General features: G+C 36.6%; 1 protein-coding gene across 1 annotated transcript in view; it reads left to right on the forward strand.

Annotated features, from left to right (window-relative positions):
- Positions 1-17,885, forward strand: part of CLVS2 (clavesin 2) — a 74,147-nt gene extending 56,262 nt beyond the window's left edge. The window contains exons 5-6 of the mRNA XM_033234446.1: positions 4,651-4,871; positions 13,106-17,885. Of these exons, the coding sequence (XP_033090337.1) occupies positions 4,651-4,871; positions 13,106-13,193 (309 nt within the window). The 3' untranslated portion in view covers positions 13,194-17,885. The remainder of the gene's footprint in view (positions 1-4,650; positions 4,872-13,105) is intronic.
- Positions 17,886-19,227: the final 1,342 nt, after the last annotated feature.

Consider the following 19,227-nt stretch of genomic DNA (forward strand, 5'->3'; position numbering starts at 1 on the left):
TTTGTAATTGAATTGGACGGCTTTGACAACCTAGAAGTATGCATTGCTAGCGTTATTCCAGATGGAAGGAAGATATCTAAACTTTACCATTTTAGTTAAAATTATATGATTTGGAAATTTTCATATGAGAAAATAATTATATGTTTAAAGACTTAAAATGTCTACTTATATAATCAATACACAGTGCAAAGCTATTAAATTTCTTCACTGATATTCCAAGTGAGTCAGCATCACAATATTACTCACACACCTTATACTTCAGATGCTATAAGTCTATGTTCTGAAAAACTAGTAAAAGAGAACTGAAGAAGCAGCTGTGAATCTTTTTCTACAAATTCAGGTGTGCAAGAATCACTTGCTTCTTTGTTTTCTTAAATTAAATTAAATTTGACTTTGAGTCTCCAACTTACTGGGCTGCTGGGAATATCACCCTTAGTACAGGTTTCCTTTTTCGTCAAAAGCTCACCAGTATCTGGAGTCTTACACAGAGCCAAACTTCCCACCCATCATGGCCCCTTCTGATGTCCTCATTGTTCAAACCAATATTAGTTCCTTGAACTAAGGTCTCCTTCTCTCCCAAGTTATCTGTGAAAAAAGGGTATCTTTGCTGAAGCGAAAATCCAATGAAACCCACTACCCTAGTGCTTTCTTCAGCAAGTCAGTGATTGTCTTCCTGGTACTTAAAAGTTGATGGGAAACAGATTTTCCTACTAATTGGCATAAATTTCTTCCTCTTAGTCAATATGGCCAATGTTGTTTTCTACTCCTTGGTGATTCTCAAAAGTCTTTCATCTATTCTTTTCCACTCCAGATCACCTAGCATAATCTCTTTAATGGCACAGTGTAGAAAAGTAAAATAAAAATGAAAGTATTATTCAGGCTAATTCTCAGAATTTTAAGGTATTCAGAGATACAGGAACCAAAAAGGACCAGACTTCTTGCATGAAATAGAGGAAGAGAAAAAACTTGTAAGGAAAGAAAAATAGTAAAATGTTAATAAATGATGTTATTACACAGAACTAGTGAAAACAAAGAAAAATCCAAAAGTAGAAACTTAACAGTTGGGCAATTGCAATGCATCTTTACTGCCTAGTCTGGAGATGCAATTCACATGTAAGGGTTCTAAAAGAGCATCATCATATAATATATATTTTTTCAACAAATTTTGGCTTTGGAGAAATATCAGCATTGCACTTAATGAATTGCCAAGACAATATATGCATGATTTAAGTAAGGAAATTATATGATATATTAGAAGATGAGAGGTGCTGTCAAGAAACATGATACATAGAAGGTGGATAGGCTTTCTAGGTTGGGCAGGGTTATAGTATTAAATAGGTTTACTAAGGGAGGCTTTCCTGACAAGGGGAATTTTAAGAAGAGAAGTGTAGGATGTAGGTCAGCAAGTCATGAGGACATTTGGGAGTAGAAATCTCCAGACAGAAGAAATATCCGTTATAAATGTTCTGAGGCAAGTGCATAGTAGGAGATGTGTTCAAATAAGTAGTTCTTATAGGACCTTATAGGTTTATGCTAAGAGAAAGAAGTCAATGGGGAATTGTGAGCAGAAAGATATGACTTGACTTATATTTGGACATGGTCATTCTGGCTGCTGTTGAGAATAGAGTACAGATGGAAGAGTGGACATAGAGAGGATAGTTAGGAGGCTCGTGCAAGAGCACAGCTGAAAGGTTAGTAGCTGTGTTATGGGTGTCTGGGTAGAGCTAAACAGAATGATTGGATTCAGGATACATTTTGAGGATAGTACCAAAAAGATTTACTGTCAACTGAGATGACGAGAGGAGTAAAAGGCTGAGTTGAAAGTTTTGGTCTGAGAAAGTGGAAGAATAGTCACACCATTAACTGATATTGGAGATAGGGAGGAACATATTTGGAGTGGGGGAAGATTGTGAGTCCAATTTTGAACATGTTAAATTTGCAGTGGTCATTGAATATTTAAGTGGATATTTTAAGTGGAGAGTGGAAATACAATTATAGAGGTTGAAAAAGAGGCCTGGATTGAAGACATACATTTCTAGTGCAGGGATATTATTTGAAAGTCACTGACTGAATACAATGAACTTATGAAATCACCAATGAGAAAGTATAAAGAAGATAATAAATCCAAAGACTGAGACCAGTCATTCTCCAGTTAAGATATTAGGAAGATCAGGCCGGGCACAGTGACTCATACCTGTAATCCCAGCACTTTGGAGGCCAAGGTGAGTGGATCATGAGGTCAGGAGATCAAGACCATCCTGGCTAACATGGTGAAACCCTGTCTCTACTAAAAATGCAAAAAATTAGCTGGGCGTGATGGCACGACTGTAGTCCCAGCTACTTGAGAGGCTGAGGCAGGATAATCGCTTGAACCTGGGAGGCAGAGGTTGCGGTGAGCTAATATTGCACCACTGCACTCCAGCCTGGGTGACAGAGTGCGACTCCATCAAAAAAAAAAAAAAAAAAGATATTGGGACAATCTGCAAAAGAGACTGCAAAGAAGTATCTAGGAGTTAGGTAGGAGAAAATCAGAGCTGCATGAAGAAAATGTTTCAACAAACAGAGTCATCTATTGTATCCATTGCTGCTGAGGGTTCAAGATATATAAGGACTGGGAATTGGATACTGAATTTAGCAATGAGAAGGACCTTGACAAAAGTTGTCTTCATTCATTGGTAAGAGACAAAGCCAGACAGGATTCCATTTAGGAAAAATGAGGAGAGAGTATTTGGACTATGAATATAGACAACTCTTTGGGTGAATTTTGCTATAAAGAGAAGGAGAGAAATAGGAAAGCAACTGGAGATGGAAGTAGGGCCGAGAGAGGTTTTATGTGTCTGTCTAGGGGGAATGGAGTCAGGATGTTCTTTCTCTGATGGAAAGATCCAGCAGAGAGAGGAAATCTGAAGATGTGTGAGAGATAAGAGAGAACTGTTAAGAAATACAACCGAGTAGGGGAGAGAGGATGAATTCTCGTGCGCAGGTGGAGAGGTTGCCCTTTGTAGGGTTTATCTGTTCATTGTACTAGCAGTGAAGGCAAAATACATAGACACAGATGCTGGTGGGTGGGTTGATGTCATCTGGTTGTCCTATTTTCTCAGTGAAAGTGGAAGCAAGGCCAAAGCGGAAAACGATGCTGCGGAAGGAGGCAACAGAGTGTTAGAGAAGAGAGAGGAAGTAGTGTGCTAGGATTACATTGACTGCTCCAAGGATTTATTACCGTGACTCTTACATGAGTTGAAGAAGATTTCCTATGTGAATGATCCCATCTGATGAAGTAAAAATTATATATCTAATAAAATAAGAGTTGCACATGCCATAACTTAACTTTCACAGGAAAATTATTCTTATTTCTTCTTATAAGAAGAACACAGGGGTGCACATGTGTTTTCCTGGACATAAATACTGGCTGTTGTGGCCTCAGATGGGAGAGGGAAGGTATAAAGCTTGCAGTTAACCTGGTGTACTTTGGGACAGATGGCATCTTCCACCTCCTCTGGACTTCATGTCATGTACTCCAGGCAGCTGTTTGCTCTGCCTATTTTGGCCAGTGACCTGCTGTTATCTGCTTTTACTCTTCTATAATTTGTTGAAAATGCTTATTAAGTGGCAACTACCATCCTGTAATTTTATTTGATATTGTAGAGTAATCTTTCTTTGTTTTCCAATATATTTACTTCAGTGGATTCTAAAGGTATGGAAAGCAAATATGAATGTGTTAGCTTATTCTTCTTCAACTGAAGAATGAAATTATTTTTGTTACTTATAAAGTATATTTTTAGAATAAATATTATATAAATTTAGATGAGACAATAGTGTTGTAGCAGAGAAGGTCAATCTGTAGTTTTGAAACTGAAATGAAAGAAGAGGAAAGGTAGCAGTTTATCTAGAGTATGTGGCTTGAATATTGCTCCAGTTTTTTTTAAAGCATTATCTAGACAAAATAATTAAGGTGTGCATACAGCTTTACATTTTTAACTCATTATTTCTTTTTCTATTTGTACAGTCAGTATGGAAATCTTTAGTACAGAAGATACTGGTAACATTACAGAACATAATGTCCTTTGGGACATGAACTTCACTCAGCCTTTCATTATGATGATGCTCATCTACTTTGGTTATTTACATCATCCACTTTGCATTACAAAACAGTTATTTAGTGGTTACAATATTCTTATTTTTATTGATGACAAAGAGAAAGCCATGCAAGTGACAGCTTTTGAGTGTAATAACTTGCATAGGCTCTGTAATTGATGAGTCCCTTATGAGAAGGATCTGTTTTCACTGCATTCATTATACACATCATCAAGTTTGCACAACTAACACCAGGATGATGTACAGATCATCATGTACATATCATTCTGCTCATGTCCCTGCCTATGAAGCAGGAAACCAAATTTGTGGTTGCAGCTCTTTTACCCAATAACTCTCTGACCTTCCAGAAATTACTTAAAGTGTCTGAGCCTCAAGATTTTGGTATAAAAGTACCAGCTCTACCTGTTTTACAGAGTAGATGACTTGCTAAAGTATTTTAACAGATGTGGAAAACTCATATTTGCTATTGCTATCCTCACTTCCTCCCTGTAGGATTTAGATGGTATTTAGTTTCCTCTGTGTCTTTCCCTTCCTCCCGTCTTCTTGCATTTATAGATATTTTTGCATGGTAACAACCTGAACAGTCTACACCAACTAATTCATCCCGAGATCCTGCCCTCCGAGTTTGGAGGAATGCTGCCTCCTTATGACATGGGGACATGGGCAAGAACACTGCTAGACCATGAATATGACGATGACAGCGAGTACAATGTAGACTCCTACAGCATGCCTGTGAAGGAAGTAGAGAAGGAACTCTCCCCCAAGTCCATGAAGAGGTATGCTGGAAGTAGACTGGGGAGTGGGCTGGGCCAGGGCAGGGAGAGGCATCCTGGGTCAAACCCAAAGCTTTTATTTTTCTGTATATATTTTTCTGGTGGGATTTTAAAACTCTTTATGCCCTATGATTGGATGTCTAAGAGTTTCGAGTCAAAGATAGTCATTTTCTTATAGTGAGAACATTTAAAATTGATTATCTTAGCATTTTTCAAATATACAATACGTTATTATCATATATTTGAAAACTATCTTTCTGTAAGGTAGATCTCCCAAACTTATTCTTCCTGTCTAATTGAAACTTTGTACTTTTTGACAAATATCTCCCCATCCACCCCCTAAACCACCCTGCCTCATCCCAGTGCTTGGTAACCACCATTCTACTCTCTATTTCTATGAGTTCAACATTTTTAGGTTCCACATAAAAGTGAAATCATGCAGTATTTTTCCATCATATTGTATTCCATAAATATATGCAATTATTTGTCAATTAAGAAAAAGATAAAGTAATTTGAGGTAACCTCAACTTAGTGTTGTTCTAAATTCATAGACAGTCTAGCAGGGCCCTTAGAAGTCACCAAATCTGGTAGTTTTCAACTTGTATCCTGAGAAGCCAAGGGTTTTGATGGGGTGCCTCAGGCCAAGTAGGTAGAGTGGAGAGAGTGCCCATTTCCACTGCAGTGGGAGCAACTCGCCTATAAGCAATTTATTTGATTTCTGTGTAAAATTTCTTTTGAAGAAAGCAACTACACACATCAGTTCAAACACTGTGTTCAAAGTTTGTGGTCTTTTTTCAATATCTCTGCCAAGTCTTTGTCTAAAGGTCTAAACATTACTAGTACAAAACACTGTATTTCACTTCAGTTTTAATCTTTATAGAGTTCATTGTTGAGTCAGAGTCCAAATACCTGCTTTGACTCTCACAGAACTTTTATGCCTTTCTTCTTTCAGTCAATAGTCTGGGGAGTTGTCAGACATGCACAAATGCATACCTGGCTCTGAGTTTGCATTCTGTCACAAACAAGTAGATGTGTGATTCTCAGACTTCCCAGGAAACAACAGTTCTGGGTCCATTTGGATAACAGTAACAAATATGACTTCTCTGGTTCATTTCACATTCACAGAAATATGGGCACCATAGCCCCTGCAAGTGTCCCCTCACCTAGCTCAGGGAGGATACAAGGACATCGAACGGGTCATGCCAATGTCTGACATCCTTCTCTGATGAAAGCCTTAAGGCCCTTTGCCCATAGCTCAGACTCATGGAGCAATGTGCCTGTTCTTTAAGGATGGTCTTTTTTTTTTTTTTTTGAAATGAGTCTAGCTCTGTTGCCCAGGCTAGAGTGCAATGGCGCAATCATGACTCACTGCAACCTCCACCTCCCTGGTTCAAGGAATTATCCTGCCTTAGCCTCCCACGTAGCTGGGATTACAGGCTCCCACCACTGCACCCAGCTAATTTTTGTACTTTTAGTAGAGATGGGGTTTCACCATCTTGTCCAGGCTGGTCTCAAACTCCTGACCTTTTGATCCACCTGCCTCGGCCTCCCAAAATTCTGTGATTACAGGCACGAGCCACTGCGCCTGGCCAGGATGGTCTCTTTTATGCTGCTGCCTCTGTTGGGGTTGTTGTTAGTATATGTGTGCATTGATTTCCTCTCTCCAGGCTGCTGTACAACTCCTTGGAGAGAATGGAAAGGCCAGAAACTTTCCCTGCTCTAATCTTCCACTAGCTAGCAAGCTTATATTTAAACCAACTTTAGGCTTCTTAACTCCCTTCTTTTAGAACAGAACTTCTTGAGATCTCTGCTTTCCTAAGGGGTTCATGGATGGGCTCTCGAAGGATTCTGTTAAGTGCTAAAAGTTGTATGCAAAATTTTGTGTGCATAAGTATGAATGTACTCTATGTATATGTCATGCATTTATTTTCTGTGGAAAAGTCATATATTTCATCAAATTATTTAAAAGTTTTCTAAAACAAAAGTGGTTAAAAGAAACTTCCCCTAAAATAGTGTTCTTCTAATAATCCTAATGATAACAGTTGTTATAATCTATCATTTACTAGGTACTTATCATGAATTAGGTGTCTTTTTTTTTACATTAATTTATTAAATCCTCACAGCAACCATGTTAAACAGATACTGCATCCTCAGCGTTAGGCAGTCTATATGTAGCGGAGCACGGCTCCATTGCACGAGATGTGGCGTCCTTCGCTTCACTGACATAAAGCCTGCCTACCCTTCGTGGCACAGAGGCCCTTTCTCAGGAACTGAACTACATAAGGATTTGGAGGCAGCTGTCATTGGTGACCACTAGTGTTCTTCTTTGTCAGCTAATGAAGCCCTTTTTCTTCAGCCATTCTGCCTGAGGCATGATTCCTCGTGTGGCCCATCATGTGAGCACATTTTTCTCTATATCTTCTACACATCACCTGCACTCTGCTCAGCTGCACCCTTCCCCTAAAAATTCTTTTTTTTTTTTTTTTTTTGAGACGGAGTCTCACTCTGTCACCCAGGCTGGAGTGCAGTGGTGGCCAGATCTCGGCTTACTGCAAGCTGCACCTCCTGAGTTCACGCCATTCTCCTGCCTCAGCCTCCCCAGTAGCTGGGACTACAGGCGCCCGCCACCTCGCCTGGCTAGTTTTTTTGTATTTTTTAGTAGAGACAGGATTTCACCGTGTTAGCCAGGATGGTCTTGATCTCCTGAACTCGTGATCCGCCCGTCTCGGCCTACCAAAGAGCTGGGATTACAGGCTTGAGCCACCGTGCCTGGCCCCCCTAAAATTTTTTTAACTGTTCTTGTTGATTACAGCCTTACCTGCTCCCCTACTCCCAATTTATTATCCACATGGCAATCCAAAAATCTTTTTAAAATGTAAATCAGACCATGTCACATCTTGGCTTTATTTTTATTTTTATTTTTTTGAGGCAGGTTCTCTTTGTGTTGCCCAGGCTGAAGTGCAGTGGCGTGATCATGACTCAATGCAGCCTCGACCTCCCTGGGCTCAAGCAATGCTACCACCTCAACTCCCCCAAATAGCTGGGACTACAAGTGCCTGTCACCATGCCCAGTTAATTTTTTTTTTTTTTTTTTTTGAGACAGAGTCTCGCTGTGTCGCCCAGGCTGGAGTGCAGTGGCGTGATCTCGGCTCACTGCAAGCTCTGCCTCCCTGGTTCCCGCCATTCTCCCGCCTCAGCCTCCGAGTAGCTGGGACTACAGGCGCCCGCCACCTTGCCTGGCTAGTTTTTTGTATTTTTAGTAGAGATGGAGTTTCACCGTGTTAGCCAGGAGGGTCTCGATCTCCTGACCTCGTGATCCACCCACCTCGGCCTCCCAAAGTGCTGGGATTACAGGCTTGAGCCACCGTGCCCGGCCATTTAATTTTTAATTTTTTTTTTTTTTTTTGTAGAGACCAGATCTCACTATGTTTCCCAGACTGGTCTCAAACTCCTGGCCTCAAATGATCCACTTGCCTTGGCCTCTCAAAGTGCTGGGATTACAGGTGTGAGCCACTGTGCAGGCCTTGGCTTTATGTTTTAATGACTGTTACTTATGAATAGAATCACTCCTTATCATGGCTTACAAGATGCTACCTGATCTGACACTGCCGCCTCTCTTCTCCAGGTGTATCCCATATTCTTCCTCTTCTCCTGCTTTTCAGACACAATAGTCTTCTCTTTTTACCCTTGTCACCACCACCTGGAATGCTCTTTTCCTTCATCTTCAAATGGCTGGTCCCAATCAAAGGTCAGCTCCTCAAAAGAGTCTTTTGATCTTCGTCACCCACCTGGTCTTAGTCAGTTCTGCTTCCTCCTCATTCTGGCCACTCCCTGTCCATCACCCTTCTTTATTTTATTCTCTTCATAACACTTTTAGCCTGTGAAATTGCTGATTTTGTTCAATTTTATATCCACTCCACACCCCAAAGTAAGCTTCAAGGAGATGATATTGCCTATGTTTACCCTATTCTCTGAATCCACAGTGCCTGGAGAAGGTCCTGGAGCAACAGAGGGTGCTCAGGAAATACAAGTTGAATGCATGGAGGAGTGCTCTGCTGCCCATCAGTGGCCCCCTTTAAGTGCAGTATTCATAACTGAATAGGGAACATCTGACCTGGTATTGGTACTTGCATTTAAGTTGCAGAGTTCTGATTTTGCAGGATAGACCTCAGTGGCTTCTTTGAGTTACTGTTGTTGTCACTGTTGCTATTGTTCAAACAGCCAGAGCTGACTCATACGGGAGTTCTGAAAACTGGAAAGTCTCTTTACTTACCAATCCATATCCTCCTATTGTTTAGCTTTGCCATCCAGTCACATTATTTTAATTGATTAAGGCCCATCTTGTTAGATTTAGCCCAGTCTATCCACCTTTTGTATCATGATTCTTTTCTCTAATTAGGCTATTTTCTCCCCTGCACACTTTGCTTATAGCCCATTAATGGCCCCAATCTTGAGTTTCTTGGTGGTGTCACGGGCTGATTAGAGTTTTAGGCATTGTTTGGCATATGTTTGGTATTATATGAAACATTTATGATTCTATTGGACAATTCCTGAAGCATGAAATTAAGAAAGGTTTTGCACTTGATTCTCATGTTCTCTGTCAGGAAATGGCAGTTCACCATCAAGGATAAGAGATTGCTCCTATGTTCCACATTGATTCCCCTTGTCCCTTTTCTTTTGGTAGTTTTATGATATCTTTAAATTAAGAGAGAGAAAATAATTCCATCACTAAAGAGTTGTGGATAATTCTTCTTTTGGGTAAATGTAGCTAGACATGTAAAAAGATTACTTTGTCTTTTGGTATAAATTTATGGAGGAACAGCATGGTCATCATGTGTAAAGATACAAAGTTCACTAGACTAAGTATTTTAGAACTGGAGAGTGCCTTTTACCTTATGTTGCCAATGCCTATGATAGTGCCTGGCACATAACAGTAGTGAGTAACAGTACTTATTTTCATGATATGCACTTCTGATTATTGAATATTGAATATATTATTATTGAATAAGGTTAAACATTTATTGTTGCTCTATGCAAAACCCCGTTCCAATGCTCTGTGTATGTTGACTCATTTGCTTCTTGAAGCAACTAATCAAGTAGTAGTATCCCCATTTTATTGATAGAGAGACTGAGAAATAGGAAAGGTAAGTGACTTCCACATGTTGCATAACTACAAAGTAGCAATGCTAATGTCTGTACATAGGCAATAGTATTCCATGAGCCATTTCCTTAACCATATGCCAGAATGTGTGCGGGGTTTATGGATGCATTGTTGCATCTGATCCTCATTATAACTGTATGATGTGGGTATTATTTTCCCCATTTTCCAAAAATAGAGAACAAAATCTTAGGAAGTTTAGTCTTCCCATGATCACACAGCTAGTAAACTGCTGTTATTAGTAACTGGAGTTATGATCCGCTTCTGTTCAAAATCTAGTTTCTCAAACACTATGTATTGTAGATGCATGAGAAATGAGTATTGGATACCTAAATCTAAATTACTGGTTTTCAAGAAAGAAAGAAAATATATTCATTGTGAAAACAATAGAAGCTGCATAGAAACCCCTGAGATGGGCTGGGCACAGTGGCCGATGCCTGTAATCCCAGCACTTTGGGAGGCCAAGGTGGGTGGATCACTTGAGGTCAGGAGACATGAGACCAGCCTGGTCAACATGGTGAAACCTCATCTCTACTAAAAATACAAAAATTAGCCAGGCGTGGTGATGCACGCTTGTAATCCCGGCTACGTGGGGGAAGTGAGAGGATCAGTTGAACCCGGGAGGCGGAGGTTGCAGTGACCTGAGATGGCGCCACTGCACTCCAGCCTGGGTGACACAGTGAGACTTCGCCTCAAACAAAACCAAAACAAACAAAGAAAAAAAAAAAAAAAACAGAAACCTCTGAGATGTATGAGTTAATGAGAGACAGCTCCCTCTACTGTGACTGGAATAAATCAATTCATTAACAGTTTTGATCCTGCACAAATAATCCTATTCTGTCATAAAAGGGAGTAAAAAAATTTGGACTAAAATAGCCATACACTTGGGACAACTAAATACCAAAAAGAAAAAACAATTAATCTCAGATTGTTTCTGACTCACTTTTGTTCTGTGATTGAGGCATTGTTTCACATATAGAACCAGAATTCATCGTCCAACAATCCTCATATCTGTAGTGCATGATAAAAGCAAACTAGAAACTTAATCCCAGGTTGAATAATACGCTGTAATTTAAAATATTTTGTTAAAAATGTCATATTCTTTCATATTTTTTCAAAAACAGTCATGAAACACACAGACTTAGAATGTGTATATGTGTGCATATCTGTATAATGTACAATAGAATATTATGGCAAATTAACTATTGTGCCTTGTGTTGTCTGAAGAGCTTTGGTATGTACTTATGGAATATTATTAGGATATACCTCAATATTTGTATAATAGATTTAATTTTATGAAAATTTTAAAATTTATTTTCTGTAAAGAAAATAGAATTGCTTTATCTATTATCCTCATTACTCTTCATTTTGAGTGCTTAATACTGAAGTTCTTTTAATATGGAAATTATTTACTGGCTAGAAGTCAAGACATGAAAACCTTACTCTTTTCCAAGCCCTATGATGCACGTTGTATTCACAATAAGGAAAGGAACTGGAAAAGTCCCTGCTTATGGAGCTGGCAGTCTAGTGCATATCAGTTGTCAAGTTAATACTTTAGCACAGGACATTAAATGAGCCTCTTTCCCTTTTGACATGAATTCTTCTGAGAGCCAATTTGCTTGGTTGGGTCTCACCTAAAAACAAAGTTAAAAGTCTAATTACTTAGTCTTTTGTGCAATTGTCTCCTTTGTTAAAAAGTGTTTTATTCATGTACTTTAAATAAAGATGATTATGCATTATTGCATTTAAAAGTGACACAAACTCTCTATTTTCTCTATTCTTTCTCCTTATTGTCCTTTTCCTCATCCTATTCTTATATTCATATCTTATCCTATTCTTATATCCTCATCTATTCTCTCTTATACACACACAACTTTAGTCAGTCTTTTTTTCCGTGATAGCTATCTAATGCCTATTTAATATTGAGATAAAATAGTGTAAATGACACTTAGGAAAAAAAATCTCTCAATTTTTTAATGCTTTCACCTTCATTTTCATTCCCTCTTTAGGAAATAATTTAAGTTTATTTAAATTTAATCAGTTTATCAGTTAATTATTTTTTCTCTGATAATTAGTTCCGTTGCTGTTCTTTTTCATTTGCATGTGCAGTTGTGTTTTAGGTTATAGTCTTTTCAGAAGTTAATGAGGTTTGCTAAGAGGCATATTGCCACAGCAAAAGCCAATTGGCTGGAATGCAGCAGCAGGGGAAGAATTCATTACCAAGGAGAATTCTAAAAGGGCAGCTGCTTACTAAATGCTATAACTATTAAGATGGCAGCTTCCTGCCACGACGGGAGCATGTTCCATTGATTTTCCTCTTTCCCACTCTCATGTTGTTTCCTAATGATAAATTGAGATATAAGCCCCAACTGCTATCAAAGGCATGTATAAGTGAGTTTTCAAATTATGTGCTTTACTAATCATAAAGTGTTGCTGCCTAAACAAGAGGGGGTTTTACTTTTTAAAAATTCATGACATTTAAAAATTCCATGACATTTTCCAGATAAGGTTGATTTTATTTGGATATTCTGCTAGGAAATTTAACAAAAACATAAAAATTTTGATCTTTTTCTTGATACAATCATTAGTTAAAAATGACAGTCAAAAAAAAGGTGCGTTCTTGTTGCATTTTTTCCATAGTTTTTTTTAAAGACTGGAATTAAGCCTCCTGTTATTTCTATTTAATTTATCATAATAATCATTTTACTGTAATTTTTTTTCCATTTGGAGATGTTTTATTGGAAAACATCTATCCTACACTAGAAATTTTTGGTATCTCAAAGAAAAGAATCTTGCTCAACTGTGAGGAGCTCTTAAGTCACGTATAGTCTATTTAGAATCATTGGTGACTCACTATTCTATGTAGAGGCCAGAGGGGATTGTTTCCTCACTCCAGGGAAAAACATCACCAGCAGAGGTTTTTCTCTACATGTGCAATATCCACAATTCGTAAATTTCTTGATATAGAGGAAGGGAATTCACATTCTTGGGAGAAGTAATGACAAAAAGACAGATGAGAGAATGTCGTCTGTGCAATTAGCTGATAATAACTCACTGACGCTGGCTTTATCCTTTCCAGATCTCAATCAGTAGTGGATCCTACAGTACTAAAACGCATGGATAAAAATGAGGAAGAAAACATGCAACCATTGCTTTCTCTGGACTAATAACTTCTCTACATCCCCTTCATGGATTCAAAATGGGAAGTATTGGTTTTCAGCAACAGGGACAGCACTGTGGAGGAATTACCAGCTGGAAACCGACTTATTCATGTTAATGTAGCATAATATATAATAAGGCATCAGGCTTTCCTTGGCCTGAACCATGGGGGCCCTAGGCTGGATTTTTAAAATGTCAATAATTTATTCTGTAAGTGCCAAGTTATTTGTAAATATAATGTAATCTTCATGTCAAGTTTGTAAATTTCAGTAGTAACTCAGTTTGGAAAAAGGTTGGCTCAGAAGTCCATGCCAGTGATATGAACTATAACAAAAAGTAGAAAAGACACAATCAAAGCTAATTAAATGTAGCCCTCTTTCCTATGAAGCCATATTTCTGCTATCATAGTGATTCTTTCATTGTTTTTCTCTGAAACTCTGTCAGTATTCAAACATACTCTTAAAGGGCACACACAACTAAATGATTCCAGGAAATTTTATGATTAATGTATTTTCTGTCTAGTGATTTTCATTTCAGAGAAATGTGTCTTAGTAACTATCATTGGCCTTGCATTTTGGAGACCAGGAATGGCAGATGAGCTGGTAAACTAAACACTTGAACTCTTCCATGTTGTTTAATTATTGGAATCTTATGAAAAGATGTGTTTCCTCAATTAAGATGTAGAATTGTAAAAGAGAGTGGATTCTTTTTAAATTTCTGTCTTCACAATGTGTCCTTTATTCAAGACCCCATTATATTTCTCTCCAATGTACTCTAAGTACATTTCCTCCCCAAAACTCGTTGACCAAGAGAAAGAGAATTCATATGTGAATAGTGTTTTGACAGCTAATTTTGAACATAAAATTTTCCACTTACAGATGAGGGGCTAATTTCTAATTGTTGTGCACTGGTTAAAAAGTATATATATATATATATATATATATACATACATATATTCACACATATATATTTTTACTGAGATCTAACAAATACTTGATGTGACAGGCTTATAAAATAAATCATAGATATTCAATGATCTTATAGATAATTACATGAGATTACTCTGGAAAACTACTTCCACTGAAGTTAATGAATATGAGAAATAGTGAAACTGACTTTCAGTGTACCTATTTAAGGGAATTCCAATTTAATTTATAATGCAATTTTAAATATGTGCCATCTTATTTGAACTATATTTTTCCTTCAAAGAAGCAACAGGTCTCAACATAGTGTAGGTAGCATCACGTGACAGAGAGCCAATTTTATTTTCAAATTTAAGTTAATTATCTTCGTGATCCTATTTATCCACAATTTCTTTCAGAAGAGGCTGAAAAAACACATTATATTCAGGAGATATAATGAAATCATCGGAAGGCATCTAAGACAGCATGTAATCATTTATACATTGATTTAGAAATTTGCATATTTAACATTTTATTTCATAAAATGTATACAATTTCAGCAAATTTTAAATTTTTTTATTTTAAATTTCAATGTGGAAAAAAGATTTTTATCACCCATAATAAATTTTGAGATTTAGAATTTACCATTAAAATATTCTTTTGGAAGAAAAATATCTCAGAAACTCTTGGAAATCATCAAAAATAAAGGCATGTGGCAGTCCTCACATTTTTTAGCCAAAAGCTTCAAAAATTTACTACAGTTCTGCAGCCAAAAATTGTAAAAGCAAGCTGAGTACACCAATGTACAGTGTATCAATGGACTGCCTCATGTGTGTAAAAATACATTAAGTAATACAAATGAAAGATACCTTAATAATGCCAACCTCCAGTCAAGTGCAGAAGAATAATGACTGTCAGGCACTCTGCTCTCCTTGTGACTTTTACAGAGATTGGAATGCACTGGGGACAACGTGTCTCAGCAGTTTCTACCTTTTTAAGAGTTCTAAGCATTGATATTCTTATACTCTTGCCTACTTGACATACAGTTTGTAGCCATGGGCTTTATAGACTATATAAACCTTAGGCAGTATAATCCATTGGAATAAAATAGAAACATTGTAAGTGCAGAGGGCAATCAACTTTTCATTCTTATGAGTTTCTCTTGATGTGTACCGTTTATTTCCAGTTTTCAAAATTCTCCCAGTTTCAGATGTCAACCAGCATTGGCAGCTTCTTTCTCCTATCATAAAGTTAGTGTCATATATAAAAATAACTAGAAAGGCATATTTTATGTGTATGCCTATCTAATTATAAGTATCATTCACACTGTCTCCCAGACCTGCATTTGGAAAGTTTGCATTGCATTACTGCTCATCTTCAGATGAGTAATTGAGAGTTGGCTAGATTGTGTAAAATATTTTAAAACGAATGAACAAATTACAATGATGATGCCTTTTGAAATCACCATATCTAGTTCATTCTGTGAATAAACTAATTTTCTAGTAATGTTTGTGAACCTTAGTCAAGGGATATTCATTCAGCTTTATAAATTTACCCCTCAGCACCAGCTGGTTAGCACTGTTTAGGAATTTTTCCCTTCATGATATTCTGTGTCACATACCTATGTCTGTGTATAACCTATACACTATACTTGTATGCCTATAAGCACTCCTATATTGTATTTTAATTGCAATAGTATACCTCCTCATACCTCCTCTCTCTCTCTCTCTCACACACACACACTCTTACACACACACTAACACACTAAACTGTTTGTCCTAATGAATTTTTCTCTGTACTTTGAGAGCTATTTTAGTTGTCTTGTCACTTGAAATTTGTGGGCTTCAAAGAATTACCACATTTGACTTGGAATGGTGCAGTAGTCCGTTTCCTTCTTTCACCCTACCTGTTCCATCTTCTATTTTTGATATCTTTTCTTTCTTTCAGTTATTTCAGGGGCACGTGATTCCAAAGCTGATTTAAAAATAAATAACTTCTCTTATCATGTTGTCAGTGATATTTGCCCGCATTTTTGACTATTATTTAAGAAGGAAGAGATTATCATGAAAATATACTCTAACAAATATGAAAAAGTGCCTCTTTGAAAATGGAATAAAACAGTGATACAGGCATATGGATTTTATTTGTACTCTCTTCCAAAAAGTAAATACATAAATCTATATTATATAGGTGAAATATAGATGTCATTCGAAGAAGGATATTTAAGGCCTTTATTTGAGCATACTCATACAGTATTAAGTCTCTGTTGTGTAGGTTAAATACAGTAACTTTAATACATGTTAATGATAAACGTGACACTATGCTGAAATGATATACAAGTATTAAACAGAGTTTTGCAAGCAAGTTTTCAAAGTGGGCATGCATGAATTCTTTTATTTCAGTAATGGTTTGCATAAGTGTAGACAGGGATTTTCCTAAGTTTTTTCATACAGAATACTTATTTACTTTATAGTACCAAAAATTCATATATTCATAAGCAGGAAAGCCAAAAATTCATACATTCATACTTAGCTTCTTTTAACACTGTTAACTAGGCTATATTGTTAAACATGTGAAGCTTCTGTAATATTCCTGAGGGAACAGAAGTCCCTGTATTGCATCAAGAAATTGGAGAGTTGTTTTGGACATTGGGGAATATGTTTATGACTTCACAAAAAGACACCTTCAGAGCCATGGAGTATGTCTTCAGGGACAGGGTTCATTTGCTTCTACAATGTAAAAGTTTATGGACATGTCTGTGGTCCTTAAAGAAGTTACATTAAGAAAGTTCGCTAAGAGGCTTTACACTCTTCTGTTATTTTATTTAAAGATCTGCCTTGTGTGGCTGGTGAATAATATCTCAACTTCTTTTTTTGTGTATATTTATTAATGATTACATGAAAAGTTGCCATCAGCCATGAGGACACTTCAAACAATTTTTAACACACAAAATAAAATGAGCAGAGCTCTAGCATGATATTTGAACTTTCAGATATGGTATATGTACATTTTTACAACAATAAGCTCATAGGCATATATTCCATTTTAGATCTGCTGTATAAATACATAGCTTGAAACATAGTAATGCATTTGAAATTTGTGAGGTCACTGATCATACAAGAAGAGGCAGATTATAAACCAATGTATTGGAACAAAAGAAGATTGGTTAAATATGCAAGGTGTGTAATTATCTTCAGTAATGAAAAGGATTTGTTTTCTTGCTTTTGGTCTTTGGTTTTAATTGAAAAAATAGCTTCCCATATGCTACTGGAACTATTTGACATTATTTACTACATGAAAAGGGGCAAATAAGTAAAAATACAAAAGAAGCTTGGCTTTGTAACATTATTATATTATGATCTCTATGGCTTAGAGAATATATTCTTTTTTAAGAATTAAAGTTTTTATTTTATAAATATTTGGAGGTTAACATCAGACATGAAAATAGTGCTGTGGATTCTATTATGTACTAAATATGGGAATGAATACCCAGGTACGATAGGAAAAAAAATACAAAATAACAACTTTGTGGATTGAAACACTCAAATTAGCCTTTTTTCAAGGAAGGAGGTGTACAAATGATGCTATTGAAATAAAAAAATAGAAATCACTTAATTATAGGACTTAAATATAATCAAAGCACTCATGGTAAATAGTGGAAATTGTTAACATTTAGAAGATGTTTTGTCTGTATTTGACTTTGTTTTAAGTCTCACTGCAAATATTTCTGTCCTTGATATCAGTGCATTTATTCTGTAAGACTTATTTCACCTGGTGAACGAGAGGGCCTTAGGTAAAAATCGAAATAATTTTTTTTTTTTTTTTTTTTTTTTTTTTTGAGACGGAGTCTCGCTCTGCCGCCCAGGCTGGAGTGCAGTGGCCGGATCTCAGCTCACTGCAAGCTCCGCCTCCCGGGTTCACGCCATTCTCCTGCCTCAGCCTCCCGAGTAGCTGGGACTACAGGCGCCCGCCACGTCGCCCGGCTAGTTTTTTGTATTTTTAGTAGAGACGGGGTTTCACCATGTTAGCCAGGATGGTCTCGATCTCCTGACCTCGTGATCCGCCCGTCTCGGCCTCCCAAAGTGCTGGGATTACAGGCTTGAGCCACCGCGCCCGGCCCGAAATAAATTTTAACCACAGTTTTCAGAGTCAACCAATCCTCAACTACTTAAAAAAATTGCAGTGAATTTTAATTCATTTACATTTAACAGAGATACAAAGCATTATCTTGTTTCTAATCCAATTTTTCAATTTTTCAGATTCTATATTTGCTTAAACGATAAATAAAACTCAGAAAACCAAATAGTTTTGTTTGCAAAGCTATCTAGGAAAAATAAAAGATGTCTAACAGGAAATCATATAAATCCTTGAAGAATACTGAGTATATTATTTGCTATTTTACTCCAATGTTATTAATTTTTACTACTACATACTATTTATTTAGTACTACACACTATTTACTACTTGACCTTTTGAAGGAGTTATAAATTCCAGTACAGTATAATATAATTTTTGGATAAGTATAAATTTCTGTTTAAAAGAAATGTCTACTTTTATTTTGTATATTTTATATTTTACATGTATACATTTATTTTGCACATGGTTAATGTTAAATTTGTGAGTCCTGGATCTGCTGCATCTATAAAATGGAGATTTCTTTAAAAAATCATCTAAAAATTAACGATATTTTTATTTTGAGAGAAATTGTGCTTAGCTATTTAAGTTAGGATTCCTCAAATTTGTGATATTTGCATGTGTGGAGATCAAAAAGGAAAATATATAGTAATTTGTTTCATCAAAATGACATATTCAATATGCTATAACTTCTAGTCAAACTTTCAAATGAAAGTTTGAAAGGAGTAAACTAATGTTTTAATTACATATAGCAAAGGAATGATCAGTAAATAAAACTACTAGGGTTTTCACATTTGCATATAAAATACCTGGATTAGGCAAGAGATTAAATTTAGAAATTTGAATTACAGAAAAGCATCAGTTTAAATAAATCCTCAAAAAAGTAATCCCAGGTCAAAATATGACGTGAAATTTTAAAAAATCACCCTGATTTGAGAAAGAATGCTTACTCAATAAATATACATTTGTGTCTTCTGTGAATTTCCCTCGTTTTCCCTATTTGTGG

The sequence above is a fragment of the Trachypithecus francoisi genome, unplaced genomic scaffold (assembly GCF_009764315.1).
Source record: "Trachypithecus francoisi isolate TF-2019V2 unplaced genomic scaffold, Tfra_2.0 Lachesis_group15, whole genome shotgun sequence".
In the NCBI taxonomy this organism is placed as follows: domain Eukaryota; kingdom Metazoa; phylum Chordata; class Mammalia; order Primates; family Cercopithecidae; genus Trachypithecus; species Trachypithecus francoisi.